Source organism: Manis javanica, chromosome 5 (assembly GCF_040802235.1).
Source record: "Manis javanica isolate MJ-LG chromosome 5, MJ_LKY, whole genome shotgun sequence".
Lineage (NCBI taxonomy): Eukaryota > Metazoa > Chordata > Mammalia > Pholidota > Manidae > Manis > Manis javanica.
Genome location: NC_133160.1, coordinates 22964809 through 22984967, shown reverse-complemented (window position 1 = coordinate 22984967; position 20159 = coordinate 22964809). Strand labels below are relative to the sequence as shown.

Sequence of the window (20159 nt, the reverse complement as noted above, 5' to 3'; positions counted from 1 at the left end):
GGGACAAATCTCCGAGGATTATGTCCCTGTTGTAAATCCTTGGGAGAGTTTGATGCTTCTTTAGCCAAGGTGGCAGGTTTTGTCAGGAATGCTGTGAGATAGGCAACCAGTAAACCAGTGGTCACCATAAAATGGAAGCAAGCAATACCTATAGTCCTCAGGATTTGTACACTTGATAGGAGCAACCTTTGGGAAGGGGGATATGCTTAAAAGTACTGCCAGCCATAACCCCGGAAGTACTGCCCTCTGACCCTGGAAATTCAGGCTAAGGGAAGCATTCAACAGAAGGAAAATTGTTCCAGGCAGGCCTGGGTTAAGCACTTTTTACATACACATCTCACCATCTTTGAAGTAGGCATTTTCCCATTGTACAGATGTATAGCATATAATCAATGGCAGGGGAAAACTGCCACTCCAGACTGTTCAAAGTCCATACTCATAGCATTCTCAAGAATTAGCAAACACCTATCATTAGAGTACTGATCTAATAAACTATGATATAATGACTCTTCTGCAGTTTTTAAAAACTATGAAGATTATACTAACATGAAAAAATGCTCCTTGTACTACAAGGGTCTATGGTGGTAGGATCATGCATTAAAAACTTAAATGTAAGTTCATCTCAAAAAAGAACACATGGTACAAAGCCCCACTACTAAAATATATTGCAAAATCTAATATTCTGTTCAAATGTGAAACCTTAGAATTGCCACAGTAAAGGAGCTAGATTGGAGAGGCCAGGTCAGAGCTGGGGCCTCACATACCACAGCAGCACTTCAGGCTGTCCAGCTTAGCGTTTTTTTTCTGCAGAACACTTTATGCAGCAAGATGTCTTGGGGAGACGGGAAGGGGCTATAAGTCTGCTCATTTTAAGTGCCTTCTAAAGAAACTCATTCAAATATTGGAACACCTACTGATTGCTCTTGGTGCTGGGGATGCATGAGTGAACAAGAAACTGCTCTCAATGCTTACATTATAGGGGCTTGGAAATGAGGATATGAGCCAGGAGAATATCTGAGGAAAAGCTAAAGTTTTTCTGTAGGTGGGGTTTGGAGGTAGATATCAAGTCAAGAGGGTTTTCTAAAGACTAGAGACATAACTCCAAATTATGTGCTCATGAAAATGCACATCAGCATACCAAAGACTTTCCCCAAGCAGTCATGGAAACTGCCTCAGACTTTCCCTTACCACAGAACCCTTCTTTTTTCCCTTTGTATAATTAGAAACACTCCTGTTTTCTAAGACTTTGGAAATGGTAGTCTAGTTTCCCTCTCAGAACCAGGAAGTGGCTCTTGATCAGAAATCCTGTTGCCTTTGCTTTGTCACAGCATCAAAGGTTCCTTACAGCTCAGCTGTGGTTGATTTGAGGATAGTAGACAGGCTGATAATACTGTGAATGGGTAACCTAGGGCAACTCATCATTTTGAATGGGTTCACCAGAGTCAATCCTATTTTAACCAAATACCTCAACTGGACTTAAAGGGTTAGGATCACTCCAGAGAATGTTTTGAGAATGAAGTTAAAAATGGGGGTTGGAATTGCCAACAAAACTGCCAACCTGTCACCAAACTGTAAAGTCACGTGTCTTCCCCTAAGGGGATCCCACTGAAGTAAAAGGAATGACATACATACACACAAAATCAACAGCACTAATTACACAAGAGGCACTCATCCTTGCTTTATTCACGTAGTAACATTGGGAGTCATGTGGGTGTAGATACAAAAGGAAGACAGCATCATCAACAGCAGCTGAGTTCATTAGGGCAGTAGTGGCAGCTCGGCTAGTTTGTGGTCCCCTCAGGACCTACTGGGTTGAGGGAATGATCTGCTCCCTCCACCACTTCATGGCCAAGGTGCTTTTAATACTTGGCCTGACTTTAAGGGTCACAGTGATCAAAAACACGGTCAAGATACTCAGGGCTGAATGACGACTGCTCCTGGGCTGCCTAGGAATGGTCTAGTAATGAGAAAGTGAGGAGCAGTGTTATGCCCTTATCCTCAGTAAGTGTGTGCAAGGCAGATCACAGCAAGACACATAAGATGATCTTTTCCCCTGTGCTTAGTGAAGAAAGAAACACCCTTTCAGCCAAATCCTCAGAAGGCAGAACTGCAGGCAGCAGAAGCAGCACCACACAGACAGTGTCACCTCTTGGTTTCTCATGTCACATTCAAAAGCTACTTTAATACAAAAAATAGGAAAGCATTTGATGGGTCTTATTGAAATTAGGAACACAAGTCAGGGAGGAAAAACCCGCCTCCTCTAGAATCATGGTTTGAACTCAGACAAGAGTTCTCCATACTGTACATGCCATAATGCTTCCTCGCCAACGGATGCCCAACTAGGATTTTTCTAAGTGTGCCAGTTATAAGACAAACTTAGAGGCTATGTTTCTAAGAGTCTCTTAGTGGCCAATAAGGAAGAAAAATGTAAGGAGGGAGGGGTACTCTGCACCTGGTATTCCCTCAGGTGGTAGTAACAGCTAGAAGATGTGACAGTGAGGTAGTACTAACAATCCTCACATGATAAAAAGGATTCCAAATCTATGTAATTATTCCCTGGACACTGAAAACAGACTGTCCTCCCAGATCTCACACTCCAACAACCCTCTAGTGAAGCTGAGTCTTACTTTAGTATCTGAGGAGAAGCTGAGAAGGAAAATGGCTGCCCAGATGAAGCGTCTGCCAATGTCCAGTTTTGTAAGATGAGGACACAGACCTTGCCCGAACCCAGGCACAAACTGTTTTGCTGAATTGATTAAGCACAATTTTCACAGAAAAAGCTGAAGGACAAACCAAATAGAAAGAATCACTGTTATAATAACTTTAATTTATCTTGCATTTTACAGAAGTCTATGAACGATTTTAAAAAAGCACCACCATATCCCATCATGTTTCTCTTGACAGTTGTTAAAAGTAGGCAACGAGTATGTCAACAGCTTGAGCATCAGCATCCTGCAAGGATTTCAGACCAACCAGCCACAGGCCAAAGAACTTGACAGCTTTTCTGACTTGCTTTTAATACAATGGTATATCCATTCTGATGACCTGTCCAGCCAAATATCCACAACACTTCGCAAAATCAGTGGTGATGAGCAAATTAGTTAGCTTTGGCACGGAGCTGTGCTCGCTTGCCTGTGACAGCCTGGAAGCCGGTTTTGATGCTGGCAACAGAGCATCGAGAATGACAAGTTTCGCACTGTAAGAAATAGAGTCGGGTGTCCTTTTGCAGGATTGTGTCCGGTGATCGGCACGTGTGACAAGTGACATATTCCTCTGCAGGAAAGGCAACATACAGAATTACCTGGTGACTGCAGTAAGCCAGAGGCTTCCCTCTGAACCTCCACAAGCGCAGGATGGCACTCAGATGAGGGAAGGTTAGCTAAACTTGGATATTCTATGGTTAAGAATACCACAAACTATATTTCTACTATGATGTTTCAAGTACTAAACCATGGGTTCAAAAAAGACTCAGTGTTCAAGAAGGAAGAGATGCTTGTTAGATGCTTGCCTGCTCCTGGTTCTGTCTAAAGGACAGGCACTCAGAAAACTTGGTGACCTGTGAATTTTAAGTGATTAGGAAGATTACAAAGGTGGGCCAGGCCTAAATGCAGACAATCACTGACTTTGCCTTCAGTCTGAAACCAACCAGCTGCCTCATCGATCAGCTGGGCATGGGAAATCCAAACTCCTTTCCCTGCACCCCTAATCACTGCTAAGAGCCACCTCCCTATCACTATCATTTTCCCTTATCCTTTAAGGCCAGCCTTTCCAACTTCATTACAAACTAACAGCTCTCCCCAAAATATTGCAGCCTGATGAGAATACTTCAGAGTGATGTGGTGAAATATTAAATGATATACTTACTGATATATCTTCTCAAAACATTTTCTATCTGTTTCTGTTGAAATCTTCCTTTGATTACAAGTTGGTTATTGCCATCTATAGAACCACTATGAAAGAAAAGAAATATCTCCACTATTACGGTTTTTTCCTTTAAGGAGCCAAATTTACTAAATAATAAATTTAGTGAATTTAAAATATATTTACTGACATAAGTTCTAGGAACTGTGTTATGCTACCTGATTTGTCAAAATTATGAGTTGGTACCTGATGATATTTCCTATCATTAAGTCCATTTTCAACCAATTAAAGCTTCATAATAATCAGATTTTTAGTTGATTTTCAACTAAAACAAGCTGATTCCATAACTCTGATGGCCCATTCACCCAACAAAGGAAAAGCACATTTTTACTGAATGCATACCAAATGCAAAGCAATGAGGGGTCTATAAATAGAAAAATATGAAAGGAGGGCTTCCTCTCTTAGAACCCCTCCTGCTTAGCACAAGTTCTTGCTTTCTCTTTCACTCATTAAAAGCCTTGCTGTCTGCTCCAAGAAAAAAAAAAGAAACCTCTAGCACCAAGTATTTTTACTGTCATTATAGTTGATGAAATGTTCTAAAATTGATTGTAGTGATATTCAGCAATGTCAACATGTTAAAAAACCACTGAATTCTACATTTAAATATGGGAATTGTTTCTGTAAAGCTGTCATCATCCCAGGCCAAAAAGTACAGAGTACATATTGTTGAAGGTGCTTGAAGAAAAACTTAAAAGCAGCAGCTGACAAGCACATTTGAGAAAGCAAAGCTGTAGGCTAGACATGATCATTTATTAAAAATCACAAAGTAAAACAAAATTCAGCCGGGTAGCATTAAATTTATATTTCTTCCATATCTCATCATAAAACTGACTTTTCCAAGAATCTCTCCTGTGATTATCCTGTAACTATAAGGGTTTATCATCCTGCATGGACTACTTTTAACCTTTAATCTCCATGCTGTGGTGATTCCAATGTCTAATGTAGGAAGCTTTTAACATCTGCTATCAAAAGAAGTTGAATTTTCTAAACAACTCTATAATATTTAGCCCACTGACCTGACCACAAGTTCACCTATCACAGCTTGTTATAATTTACCCCATCCTGTACAAAACTAAATTATTCTGTGTAGGAAAAACTGCTAGCTTTTAACCCTCCATTAGTCATTCAAGTTAAAAATAAGCAATGATTTTTAACAAAATACATTTAAAAAGTTTTTCTACAATAGAGCCTACACATCTATCAGTAGTCAAGTAAATTATTCCTAAACCCATATCAAGTGTAGCCAATTCCAACAAACCGAGTCAAGAGTAGGAAAAGAACAGAACCCCTTAGTTATCTTAGTACTGCCAGTGAGGCACAGGATTAAGCCTCTTAAAAGCTCAGGCTCCAGAGACAGGCAGACCTGAGTTTGCATCTTGACTGCTATTGACAAGCTATGCGACCAACTACAACTTAGCTGAACCTATTTCTAAATCTGTAAGACAGGGATTACATTCATTTCTACTAATAGTTCATACAACTGTTGTAAAGATAGAGATGATACCTAAAAAAGTGCTTGGCAGTGCCTGGCATGTAATAGGTGCTCAATATGTGTTAGTCTTCATTATTATGCCCTAAGTCTACATTACTTATTTTTAAAGAGACATTTGGCTTCCTAGCACTTTCAATCAAACTCACTGAGAAGGGCTCCATGCCTCCCTGAATGGGATTGGGCTGGCTCAGTGCCTTTAACAGATAAGCCCTTAAGACAGGGAAGGAACCATTTAATCATGGATCTTTTTTCAATGTTTCTTTTATGCCACTCATCAATTTATAAGCTGTATTTCTTCCATAGCCTATTTATAATTCAGAAAATAAATTTTGACCCAAGAAAATGGCTTTCTCTGAAACTAATATTTATTCCATAAAAAGACCCAAGAATTCCAGTTATTGAAGGAAACTCCAAATTAGGCAATGCCATAGTACTCATTTTGATATACCAGCATACCTGCACAGTTGAGCTACTGTTAACTTTGTTCCCTATTCCTAAACAGCCAGGTATCTCATAGAAAGGAACCAGATTTCCCTCCTTCACTAGCCTAAAAATTCTTCTAATAATCAGGTGAATATTTTTCCTAAGTGTGTTACATATTAGGTTCAGAGTAGTTCTTATGAAATGTTCAGTAATGCTGTATATAAATGAGAATATATATATCATCTTACCTTGTACCCAATTCGGCCAGTAAAAATGCAAGGAGATGTTTGGGCTGACGATGTAATCTAAAAAGAAAGTGGAATATTGTCTTTATCTTCCATGGAAATCTAACAAAACTTCTAAAAAAATTGTCCTGTTCACTGTTCTAATCTATGACTACTCCCATTATTAGGTTAAATTTTAGTGCACAGTTAATCAAACCCTGAAAAAAAAAAGATATATACCATTTGTTTAAAGCCCAAAAAGCAATATTAAATGTTATTTATAGATAATATACATATGAGTAAATGTCTAGAAACATGGACAGGAAAGAAATACCAACTTTATAGGATAACATCTTTTTCTAGAAAGGAAGGTAAAAAGGATCAGAAGGAGATAGAAAGATGATCTTAATTCTAACTATAAAACTCTTTTTAAAGAATTAAAAAGATCTGAAAGAAATTTGTCAAAAGGTCAAAATACACCAAATCTAGGCAATGAATACCTGGGAGTTTGCTATGCTAATCCCTATATACTTTCTGTTTGAAATTTTTCATAAAAAAAAAAAAGTGGAACAATACATAAAGTAGTACTTCATGATGCACACACAACAGCAGAAAAATTGAAAATAGCTTATATATTCACCACCTGGGGAGGGGTTAACTAATGGCCCATCCATTCTACCCTGCTTTTAGAACATGTCTCTCTTTTTAAGAAAAAGATGAACACACAGAAAAAAGGCAAACAGAGCAATGCCATTCAGTATTTTCACTTTTAAATTCTACTCACTTGGCACCATTTGAACTTGTTTCAATAACCATACTACCATTACAATTTTAAGAAGTGTAATAAGGGTTGCTGAAACATAAAACAGTAAGCTCCTAAACAGCCAGTGACAATATAAATTGGCACAAAAGCATGTTTGAAAGAAATTTGCCAGTGTTTGCTATAAAAATATCTTTTCCTTTTGACTCAGCCAATTCCATTTTGGGAATTTTTGCCCTAAGGCTCTGCCAAGGAACATATAAAGGATGTTCCCTGAAGCTTTGTCTCTGATAATAAAAACACGGGAGCACCATGTCCAGCTAAGGAACTGTTAGACTATGCTGTGTAGCTACTAAAAATATGAAGATATTTAATACATGGATAAAAGTTTCATTATATATTGAGAAAAACAGGTTAAAATCTAGCATGATACCAATTTATTTAAAAATACATGCATAAAACTAGCTAAACATAAAAATATTAAACTATGATTATCTCTTAATGGTATAACTATAGATAGATAGATAGGTAAGTTCATTTTCTTTGGCACACCTAAATTTTCCAATTTTTCTATAAGCATGTACTACTGTTGACATCAGCAAAAAATCCAAATCTTTTAAGTAATGCCTATGAACAATGAAAACAAGCGGTGGGATTTTTAGTGATTATTTTCTTTTTTGTTTACCATTGATTTCTCTTTTATCTGCAACAAGCATGTAGCACTTAAAGAAACTCAAGAACCAATAGCAGATAAGGTTAGTTGCCCTAAGGAACCTGCCAGGAAAGTTACAGCTGAGGAACTCTGATTAGAGACAGGCCCAGACAGTGATCTGGGGGTGAGACAGGCATGGAATGTAACAGTAATTAAGAAAGCTGAAATCCCTCCACTGTGTCTTGGCAATAACCATCCAAGGAAAAGGCACACCCCAAATACTGCCACCTTCCTGAAGCTCACTGCCTGCACTCGCTTGGCAAGCCCATTCCAACCTTAACGAGTTTTCCCACCTCCCTGGGCTCCCTAGCTTCCTGCCTGAGGACTGCATTAGCCTCTTCACTCCCTCCAATTAGGATCCACTTTCGTGGGTCAGTATGAGTCAGCTGATAAAGTAATCCCTAAGACCTACATATCGAAAGAATCTGATGGACTTTGTGACCTCCTCCAAACCAACCTTGAGACTTGGGCATTTTTTTTACCTGCAGTAAAGTCCACCATAAGGATATATAACATACACTACACCAAGAATCTGGTATTTGGGATAGAGATTCCCCATTAACTAACTTACAGTTTACAGATATCTGTGAAGTTGACAAAAGATGTTTTCTTGGTTCCTACTCGGACAACCTGTGGAGGTTTCATGACAAATTTCCTTTTCTCTCCAGCGACCATATCTGGATTCTTTTCCCTCATGATGTTGAACACCCGATTCAGTAGCTATAGACAGAAAGTGGTATTCATGTACATTCTTATTATAGTAGGAGTATTAAGTTCCCACTTGAGTCACTTTGCTCTACCTGTAAGCAGACCAAACTTACCTTTTTTTCTGAAGATACATATGTATCACTACATGTTCTGGAAATATGTTCTCCCTACTTTCAAGCTCACAGATTCAGATGGAACAGCGAGGACTCTGGGCATGCTGGCCCAATATGCAGCACCAGGAAATGCTGTACACTGGCTGTGGGACCTCTCTGGGTCTCTTTCGCTATCCATCTGTATCCCAACAGACCTTTCAATTTAGGATGAATATCTTGCTTTTCTTTCTAGTGAACAGGTTAGACCCTTTTCATAACAGTATTTGTCTTACCTCCTCATATGTGTAGTCTCTTTCCGAGCCTGCCCAAGCAGGGCCTGTCTGGTTACTGAATGAGATACCATCATCTTTTTTGCTGTCTTCATCTTCTAAAGCTACAGATAACAAAGACTGTAATAATGAGGGGTGAACTCTGATACAGTAACAAAAAGGAGGGAAGAGAGAAGTGAAGGCTTCAAAGACATTTGTCTTCCCTCACACAACTGCATTTACAACACCCTTAAAGGCATCAAGGCTTACCAACAACCTGTATTCCTTGAAGACAGGGATCCTACAATACTCATAAACAACCTTTAATAGAGACCTCTCTAATTAGGAATTTGTGATAACAAAGACACAATGAACTATTTCTTGATTTAACAAATACAAGATAAAACAATGCACTGGGATAATTTTGAGCAAAAAAAGTCCAGCTGTTCTGAAGCACTTAAACATAACATCCATAAAAACCCATTTGCTGACTGAAATTCTCTAAAGACCCTAACAGCAGTTAGAACTAATAAAACAGCACTTTTAGCAAAACATTAAAAAAAAATTTAGCATTATTTAAAATCCAGCTATAGTAATTTTTCTAATAGTTTGAATCAGCATGTTTTTAATGTAATCACAATTCCAAATTCTTCCCCCATGAAATCTTTAGCCATCATTACCAAATTGGATACTATTTCCTCTGGCTTCTATTACCAGGCAGTGGAAATAAGGGGTAGGAAAAAATTAAAGAAGAATCTGCCTACCAAAGAGACTCAGTAAGTCCAAAGGGTTCAGTAACCTAGAAATGAGTTGCTGAGCCACAATTACCTTCATCTTTCTCCAGTATTTCATCCTCATCTGGGAACTTGACATTCTTCTTTTTCTTCTTTTTATTGCCAAGCATAATGTCCAAGTCATCCTCTGGTTCAGCTGGTTCTTGGGCATCGCTTTCAATCTTAAGATCCTAAGAAATTGAGATAAGAGTCTCAACATTTTGCTACTAGGACTTTTTTTTTTTTTTAATGACATGGACTGACATCATTTTAGGGGAGAAAGAGTCAAAAATTCAAAGCTAATGTTATAGGTAAGAAATCTCTCACAGGTGAGCCGAACTGACTCAGAGGTCTCCGTCATTTAAACTAGAAATTCTTTGAGACACTTCTGTGGGATTTTTTTCATTTCTTTTATGCATCAGCCTTGGGATCTTATTGTAATTATTGTCCATGTTTCTAAACCCAGCCACTCTCAGAATCACATAGGAAACATTAAAAGATTCTTAAATCTTCTGGTTGACAATCTTTAGCAGAAATAGGTTCAGGAGTATTTTTAGAAAAGTTTCCAAGTATTCTGATGCATTCAGTAAGAAGATTTTTCCTTCTGACACCAAATACGTGGTGTTTTCCACACTTCCCTAACTCTCTGACACTAACTAGGGGACCTACAATTCATTTCTGATACTAAGAGTCAGTAACAGATTCCAGAGGTTTAAGTGTTCAGTCCCACAAGACTGTCCTTACTTCAGAGACCTAATGCAAGTATAAGATCCCCAAACACTTATGTCTGACCTGCCTACACAGTCAGAGGTTCCCATAACCCCCGCCATCACCCCCCAGGGTTTGATAATCTTCTAGAAGGACTTACAGAACTCAGGAAAATACTTAACTATTATCAATTTATTATAAAGGATACAATCCAGGAACAGCCAAATGGAAGGGATGCACAGAGCAAGGAAAGGTGGGGAGGAAGGCAGGTGCACAGCTTCCATAACCTCTCTGGGTACACCACTTTCCCAACACCCCAGTGTGTCCACCAACCCTGAAGCTCTCCAAACCCAATGTTAGTGGAGCCTTCATTACGTGGGCACTGACTACTGGTGATGGGACTCAACCTCCAGCTTCTTTCGTGCGTGTGTGTCAGAGAGAGAGAAAGTTCTACTACTATAATCATGGCTTGATTTTTGGATGACCAGTTCCCATCCTGAAGGGATCCAGGAGCTCCCAGCCAGTCATCTCAAAAAGACACTTTATCATTCCAGAGATGCCAAGAGTTTTAAGAGCTGTGTGTCAGGAACTGGGAACAAAGACCCTATATTGCTTATTATTAACCAGTCAGCCTGGTACCAGACTGTAAAGAGGTCTTTGAGCATCCTTCAGTAGATGACATCATGAGAGAGGGAAATGGCAGAACCCAAGCAGTATTAGGGTCACATGATGAATGGATGCAGACAAGATAAAGCTTGATCCCAAGATTAGTTGCCATCATCATGAATATAAATAATATGTATCATAGCATAGAAATAAGTCAGCAACAACCCAGAAAAAGCAGAAAGGGCGCCTCCAGCCTTTTTATCTCTCCCTTCTTTCACCAGTTTATCCAGCTCCTTAACCTGAAGTGTGCTGTCAATATTACCTATCATTATCTATTTTTTTTGTGTGCTAAACTCCTCTGACAATGGCTATAGTAATTTCAGAAATCTTATAAGCAGATATGCTGGAATAATTGAGAGTAAATGAAGCTCAGTCTTGAGATTCCAGATCCAGCTGGGTAGTCATAGTGCCACATTTGGTCATCAAAGACTAATCAGCTCATGTGTATTAGCTGAAGAGCACACAAGTAAGAAATCAGGTATTAATCTATAATCTCTAAAATGACAATCAATAAACTTAGATATGCTGAACATAAATTGGCATATACCAGGCAGTTTCCAGTTCTATACTACTGTTTATTTTATCTCAGCAGAATATACTTTCAAACAAAGCTAAGCTAAGCCCTGGTGAAAAGCAGAGAATAGCACAAAGTGTTTTTCAAGATTTTTCAAATGGCCTGTGATGGTCTGAAAGTTCGGGTGGGAGGGTAACCCAAGATTCAACCTTAAAGTGACATCCATGCCTTGTATCCATGAGGATACTTCTAATACTCTTAAGCTATGACTTCAATGAGTTAAGAAAAAAGTGCCCAAGCACTTTTATAATCCAGAATTTAAAGCTGACCTCCAGGACGAAAGCTATTAGAAGAACCAGCCAACAAAACCTTGTTAACCAGGTCTTTCTGTGGCACATCTCTGAGGTATCACTTTCTTAGCCGGGATATTTAAACCTCATTTGTTCAGTCTTTCTCAATTTCCCAGCAAATACCTCAAATATTAGTAAGAGAAGATTCCCCAAACAGGGAAAGAACCAGATAAATCCTGATAAAATCACCTTGTTCTAAAGGACTTAAATTATCCCTGAACTAAAATAACCTCTGAAAACAGGAAAAATATCTTACTCATTTCAGTACCCTAGCAATTAGTACACAATGACCAACTCACTATCATTATCAATATATATTTGATGAATTAACCGAGTTTTTGAAACAGTTTCCAAAACTCAAAGAATTACTGTATATGTTTCCTGGTACATGTGGGATACACCTTATTTACTTGCATTTGAGCAAATAAACTATTTACCAAAGAAAAATCTGGGTAGAAGGCACAAAATGTGACACTTTATGTGTGTGTATGTCCTCACACTTGCTCTTTCTGTGTATGCGTAAAACTGTTTTCCTGGGTTTTATAAATAGATGTATGGGCTCTGCTTAAGATTCCTGGACAGGGTCTTTAAAATGGTAGCTAAGTAAAGGAAGAACAAACTTTCAGCTCCTTCCTTCATTCATCCTCCTATTTACCTACCTACCCACCCAATCTGTCTATCCTTGTTCAAAAGATTTTGAGGTATTTGTATTGGAAATTGACCCAATAATAAGATAATCACAGTGCCTCATGTCTCTGTAAGATCAGAGAACTCCATAAAACCAGCCTGAGTGCTCTGGTGCTTCCACACATCACAAGATCATCAGCTACCAAACACCACAGGATGGGCTTTCATTCTTTGCCGTTCAGAGGTATACACATTAGTCTGCGTATCTTCAACATGCTACTGGGAGTTTAACAGCAGAAACCATAGGAATATTTGCTGTATGGGATTTCTCACATAAACCTTTCTCCTCAGCCAATCGCAGTATGACTAATTACAATGGCATTTTGTAATCACTTTAATGGCATACAATACAATGTGTAAAACCCAAATTTACACCCCTTTGAACCATAATCCCTAGTCAGACACAATCCTAAAAAATGACCTTTACAGTGGTGATTAAGTACTTAATAACAAAAGCAAATCTAGTTAAGAGACAGACAAGAGGGAGAATACATGAGCCTTTAGCAACCTTTCAAGAGGTCAAATTTTACCTTCAAAAAGAAAGCAATACTACCTTTACACCTTCTTCAGCTTCATCAATATCAAATATCTTTTTTGTTTTTTTCTTCTTTTTCTTCTGATTAAAGAAGTTCAAGTCATCTAGATCATCAGAAGCATCTGAAGAGACAGATAATTGAGATTAAAAGTGAACAACTAGTAGAAGGCAAAGCATCAAATTATAAGTTAAACCAACATTTCAGCTATTAATCAAGGCACCAGAACAGAGAAATTGGTTATTAATACAATAGCCCCTCCACAAACACAAAGATTATGATTCTGAAAAAAACAATGGCAGGTCAACTCAAAGCTCTGTAGGAAAAAAATGGTTAAGGGACCATGTTGGAAATATTTATTTAGTAATCTGACCATATCAGTCTGCATTGTCCTCAAGACGAAGACAGGGTTCTAATGCAATTTCCAAGGCTTTCTCTCTCCACCTCTGCCTACCTTCTCAATCTCCCACACTTCAACCCAATTCTAACCCAACTGAACTACTTCCATTTCTTTGTGCAGTGTGTGTGCTCTCACCTCCAGCCTTTCCATAGACCCTCCCACATAGCTCTTATCTTCCTCACAGGATCTTGGTTAGAAATTACTTCTGCCAAGAAGCCTTCTCTCAGACTATCCCTCCTTTCCCCCAGCTGGGTTAGGTGCCTCTGGAGGGTTTCAAAAGTACCTTCTGTCACCCCAACAGAGGTACTTCCTAGCTTGCCTTTCTACCTCCCTATTATATACTAAGGAGCCATGACTTTTTCAACTAAATCCTAGTGCGTAGCTCAACATGTTATTAAATCAATCAACCCAACCAACAAAAGGCCTTATAAACTACTTGTCATTAAATACATTTTATTTTTTAAATAGTTTATTCACATTGTAGCTACAATATGAATAAAATGAGATTTTACCCACCATTAGTAATAGTGGGCTCCCTGTTCATTAAGTTTTCCATTTGTTCTGCCCTGTTGTACACTAGGAATATTTTAGGATCCCTCTGCTATAGTACTTTTCAAGGAACTATTTATGAATTCATTTTGTCTTATTATAAGAATGACTTACTTTTCAAGTTTGTTTTAAACATGAACAAGATGCTCAGCATGTGGTAGATTCTCAATGAATGTCAATTCTGTCTCCCCAGCACAGTGTCTTACAGTCAACAGATTTTTCTTTTAGAAATTATGTTTACTGAAACATTTATTGCTCTCCAATAGTCAAATGATATGTTAGAGCACAGAGCAAATAACTAATGCTAGTGTCTAAACCCAAACATTCCAGGCTGTAATTTTAATCTCTCATTTTTCAGACTTGCTTAGACACAAAATTGCTTATCATTCTTTTTCCTTCTGCCTGCACTCAAATACAACTACCATTAAAACTGGAGAAGAGACTGGACAGGTTAGACTAGAAAATAAGCCCTGAATGAAGAGGTTTTGTCATCTCTGTGACTTGTGGGATTCAGTGGGAATTTCCTTCCACAAGTCTATCAGAAATATGGCAAAATCTGGTGCAGACTGTTGACAGCCTCAACTTTACTGGAACAGCTTTCTCAGGCTGAGAGGTCACTGTATGCACAAAATGTAAAATATTGATGGAAGAGAACCAGGTTTCCTAGGACAACAGTGACTCACGTCAACCACTCACCTTTTTTCCTACTGTCCTCTTCATCAGCTTCCACATCCTTGTCCTCAGTTGGCTCTGGCTCTACTTCTTTTGTTTCTGAGGGCTGGGTTTCTTCTGTCTGGGCATCTCCTTCCTCATCTAACATAAAAGGCTTCTTCTTCTTCTTTTTCTTCTTGCTCATAGTAGGATCAAAAATCATCTGTTTAAAAGATAATAAAAAAGGAACCAAAATTATTGTTTTTAATGATGTTCACATTCCAAATACGGTGTATCCTCAAAAGGCATACGCTTCAAATGAGTATATGATGCATTTAATGTACCAAGAAAGATGGAAGGAAGGGAGAAAGACAGGACGAAACAAAGAAATCCAACCTTCCTCATGCTGCTAAAACTGGGGTGGCAGGGAGGGCAGGCAGGCTGTAGTCCTGAAACATGCACATACCTTCCGATTTGTACATTATCACAAGATACAGCAACTTCACTTTTAGTTTCATGAGCAAGTTTGGACATTTTAAGAATGAATGAACCTAATGTAGATGGCTCACAGGGAAGGCAGTACAGCACAGAGAAGTGAAGTATGGACTGACTGCAATGGGGTGTGTCAGGGGGGACTTGATAATATGGGTGAATGTTGTAATAGCAATGTTGCTCATGTGAAACCTTCATTAGATTATATATCAATGATACCTGAATAATAATAATAAAAAAGAATGGATGAATCATGGAATTTAGGGAAGGGACCTTAGCAACAACCTGTTCACTTTATGGATGAGAAAATCAATGCCTAGGCAGGTTATACGTGTTTATTTAAGGTTGGTAACCCGGGGTTGCTACACCAAGAGACTTGACCTAACAAAAAAAAAAATTTTTTTTTTTTTTAATCCTAAAGTTCAGACAAACCTTGAAGGAAATCTATCAGCAACCATTCCTATAGCAAATCTCTGTTTTCTGTTTCTGGAACATAACAAATTTTCTTAGGTTATTTCTACCTAATGTCCACTAGAGAATACATGAAAAACTGATTTATAACTTGCTTTAGACTATCTGTTTGCACTGATCACTTGGGAAGAATATACAGGTAAAGTTATTTTACATATCAGTTTAAGCAACATAGGGTGGATGCCTGGTACAGTGTAAAGAGCAAGGTCTTTGAAGCCCAGCAGAATTCAGATTACATATATTTTTCTCTAAGCCCCTTACCAGTCTGTCCAAATTCTACCATGCTTAAATTTAGTATTTTGCCCAATGATGTGCCGTGACAGTATAGCGAAGTGTTTAAAAGCAAAGGTCTGGGGCCCAACTGATTAAACTGTCGTAATCTTGACTCTGTCTCTTACTTGTGTTACCCCAGATAAATGCTTGCCCTATGCATACCTCATTTGTAAAATGAAGATTAGTAGCAGAACACAACCAAATCTCACAAGGTTATTGAGAGGATTAAATGAGTAAGTAAATATAAAACAGTTGGCATAGTGTATGGCACAAAAGTACTCAATAAATGTTAGCAATTATCACAATTTATATAATGCTTTGCAGTTCACCAAATATGGTATCTCTTGACTCCTATCACTGAAATTTCAGCAACTCAGGGTGATCTAATTTCTAAGACATATGGTGAAACTCAAAAAAATCTCCTAAATTGATTCTAATTAACTTAAATCTTTATATCTCAAATACTTAAGGAATTTAAGCTACACTGAAACCAACTATGGTCTGTAATAAGGTAGGGTAGTTATCATTCTCACCCCATAGAGAAGGATCTGCAAGACATTCTGGAAACATGGCCTCATTTCAAAGTTATCCACTCCTACCCTAACAAGAATCTAGTTGTATGAATGAATAATTCTGAAATGCAGTTGGTCTGAATAACATTATTTGGCAAATTTAAAGAAGAGGATAGAAGAGCCAGGAGGAAGAGGAGTTCCCCACTGCTCACCTACTGAGCCTTGGGTCACCCTACATGGAAACTTGTTCAGGGAGGTAGCTATAGTTTGCTCTCATTCCTGAAATACAAAAATTTGGCAAAAGGAGAGCACTCCAGGCAATATAAATTTGGTTGTCTGGTACGGCTTATAGTTCATTTAATTTTTTCAAAGTATCAAGTTCCCTGCAATATTATTTATCTTTCAACTATTATCCAGCAACATAAAGATGGGAGGGATCCTCAAGTTATCAGAGGACAACCTCACAACAGCCTTCTAACCCTTTGAGAAACATTCATATTTAAGTCTACAGGGAAACATGTTTGGTTGTAGCCTTGTACAAGGTAATAAACATGTAGGAATTAATAAATACATTCAGTTACACTGAAATAATTAACATCTCTGTCAATTACTGTTTCTGGACACATAAGACATATACTCATAGCCTCACTTTATTCACACGACCTGGCAAAGTAGAATTTAAAAATAAGGAAACCAAGGATCCCAAAGCACACCTTCCTCAAACCACAAGGCTATGTCAGTCTTGACAAAATGTTTTAAAAGATTTTCATATCTGACTTACAAATTATCACATTCCAAATGTTTTATTTATGAGCCTTATTTGGATTTGAGAAGCAAACAATTGCTGACATTTCATTTATGGAAAACCACAAAATCTCACGAGCTTTTTTTTCAAGTCCACAACAAAGCCTTCAAATGCAGTTTTCCATTTTCATCTTCATGTGTTGGGTTGGTTGGATTGGAGGTGAGGAAAAGAGATACTAGCAAAAATTTACCCTGACAAGAGCCTAAAGTGTTTCATCAAATTGGAAGCCTACTCCTAAGAACCCACAGAGGCAAAGTGAGCAGAACCAGTGCTGAGTGTTGTCATCTCTGGGCAAAAGGACTCCAGGAGATTTTTATTTCTTTGTATTATTATTCTGTGTTTTCTAAACTCCATACAATGCACATTCCATTTTAAATCAGCAACTTAAAAAAAAACTTTTAAGTTTCTTTTGTAAAAAACACCTTACCATATTGTGTGAAAACCTGATGTTCTGCCACCTTGTGAATGGGGCCTAGTAATGAGCCATGATCTTAGCTATTAACAACACTTAAGAAAAATGGTCTGAAAAATAATGAATGCCTACAGATTAGGGGATTTTTTCTTTACTAGGTAACACCTATACTTCTATAATACTGCTTTTGAAGGGTCATGGTTCCACTATGCTAAAAGAGATTATGTCTTAGTTTTTGGTTAATTACAAAGTTTAAAAAGAAATATGTGCAGTTTATGTCAATTATACATTAATAAGCTATATAAAGAGAAAAGATAATGTGAAGAAAGAAACTACTATTTAATAGTAGGTTAACACTCTATCCTGGCCATCAGGCAGGACTACTTCCACTCTGTGGAGTCCCTGGCAGGTTATAGATTATTTCCATTTACAGATTTTCACAAGATCCTTGCAAGCCTGTATAGTAGTCAGATGTTAAGGACTGATCTAAGAACACTTACCTAGTCAACAGTACTACAGGATCCAGAACCTGCACATACCTTTAGAGTGGAAGCTAAAGGCTAGGATTCTAGTGCCACTAACTTGCTGTGTGATCATGGGCAAGCTAATCTCATTAGGCCCTAGTTTACTGTCTATAAAATAAATATGGACTGGTAAGCAGATGTGAAGGAAGTGTTAAACTTAATACTTAACTGCCTTCCAAAGTCCTCTGCTGGAAGCTGGTTCTGCCATTTCTGCCTGACAAAATCTTGTTCACCCTTCAGCAATGCATTTATATTCCACTTCCTTCAAAACCTGATCCTACTGCTAAAATTGAATCCTCCAGTTCCCCAAACTGCTGTTGATGGCCCTGTTTCTACCTTTCTTGGCAACTACTAGATCTCTTAGATCCCTTACATGCTTCTAAGCACTTTACCAAAGAAACTACGCACAGACTAGGACCCCACAGTACCTTGCACTACACAGGTACTTTGTTAAAGGTTATGAAAAGCTTAGAAAATAGTCACAATGTGTGAAACACTGCCACTCTCAGAACTTATATACAGCAGCCCAGAGCAATGCCTCCCATGACCTCCAAGCAAGAACCACTTACCTCCATTAGACTCTCAGCTTCTCTCCTAAAAGACTGAGAGCCTCCTATTCACCTAGAGGGAGGCATTATTGCACGGATCTGGAATTCTACTACTGGCTCAGCCATTTACTATTTGATCATGGTCCTTATCTGCCCTTAATGATTATACAACTTTATAAGCTCCCTAAGTCTGTTTTCTCATCTCTAAAATGGGCACAACAGCAACACCTATTTTATGGGGCTGTTGGGAGAATCACATGAGAGATTGGAGTCCCCTCCAGAATAAAATCCAAATTCCTTAATTTGGTCTTCAAACCCCTTCATGAACTAGCCACTATCTACATGTGAAGGAATTAACTCTAACCAAATTGGAGAATATTCTTTCTGTGAACACACTTGCTTTCTTAACTATCCCTTGCCCTCTGATCAGGCCTTTCCGTTACCTGAGGATATTCTAAGCATCATTTAGGGTCTACCTCAAAAGCCAACGCTCCAGAAATCCCCTAACTTTTCCTTTTTCTTCTCCTCAAGGCCCAATAGGCCAAGCCCTCGAATATTTACGGAATTACAAATTTAAGAGCTGTATTTTTAGTGGAGAGAGCTGGCCGGTAGGCGGTAGCTCACCACCCGCCCCCCAGCGTTAGCCAAATACTTCTTGACAGCACTTAAAACAAAATTTCATTTTAGGCCGTTTGATTTTACGTGAAATGGGATAAACCTGGTCAAAAGGGGCCTGAGGGAATTTGTTGAGTTACAAAAAGCACGACAGTAGAAAAAGGTCCAACCAACTTTGCAGCCCGGACTTCCCGCTCACGTCGCCGTGAGCTCAGTTCAGGAAGGCTCAGGGACTCCCGCCCTAAAACTTTCCGAGGATAGTCACTTTTTGAGGCTTAAGGATCTTGTCCTCTCATCCCGTCTCCCTCACCCCCAGATCTTAAGAAATAACGCACATGACAAGGGCTGATACTGCCCAGGAAAAGCCAGCCTACAAAGTTTTTAACGAGGGCGCCCCACAAGAGAGGAGGGCGGCTGCTTTCGGCACTCCCCGCGCCCAGCGAGGAGGCTGGGGCTGCAATGTCAAATCGAAAGGAATGCAAGGGTCGTCAGCCCTAACTTCAGGTGGGGCATTAACCTGGCCTTCAAGCCCCCTTCCGAGAGGACGACCCAACGTGCCCTCCATTCCGGAAATACCAGCCATGGGAGCCGCCGCCCTAAGAGCCGGGAGCGGCCAAGTGTGCCGCTCGCCGGCTCTACCGCCCCGGGCCGCCTAGGCCCGGCTGCCCCACATGGCGGCGACCGGCCGCTAGGCCGCAGGCCCGGTTTCCCACACGGGGGTGGGTTCGGCTCCCTGCCTCAGTCCTTAGCCCGAGCGCCAGACCCAGGCCCTCACCTCGTCCCCGGACATGGCTGCAGCTCGAGTGGGCTCGACACCGACGAGAAGTAGGGCGGGTCAGCTTCAGACCCCAGCAGCAGCGTCGCTCCAACCGACAGCTCTCCCACCACCGCGCTAAGCTCTTGCATCAGCGAAGGGAACGACACCCCGCCCTCTCCTCCGAAGCGTTCGAAATGCGCCTGCGCCGAGCCCGCCAAGGCGCAGGCGCGCGGAGAGCCGACGTAGAGCGCTGGGTCTGGCGCGAGTTACCAGGGGTCGCCGCGGCGCCGGAAAGCCGGGACTTGTAGTCCACCTGGA

General features: G+C 39.5%; 1 protein-coding gene across 1 annotated transcript; it reads right to left on the bottom strand.

The window, feature by feature from the left end:
- Positions 1-2806: 2806 nt before the first annotated feature.
- EIF2S2 (eukaryotic translation initiation factor 2 subunit beta) lies at positions 2807-20047 on the bottom strand. Its single transcript, XM_017663486.3, has 9 exons — positions 19860-20047; positions 14478-14655; positions 12853-12956; positions 9430-9565; positions 8626-8726; positions 8104-8252; positions 6085-6141; positions 3865-3950; positions 2807-3273 (listed from the first exon to the last, which is right to left on the bottom strand). The coding sequence occupies exons 1-9, from the start codon at positions 19872-19874 to the stop codon at positions 3098-3100; spliced, it is 1002 nt and encodes a 333-aa protein (XP_017518975.1). The 5' UTR covers positions 19875-20047; the 3' UTR covers positions 2807-3097.
- Between the last annotated feature and the right edge of the window lie 112 nt (positions 20048-20159).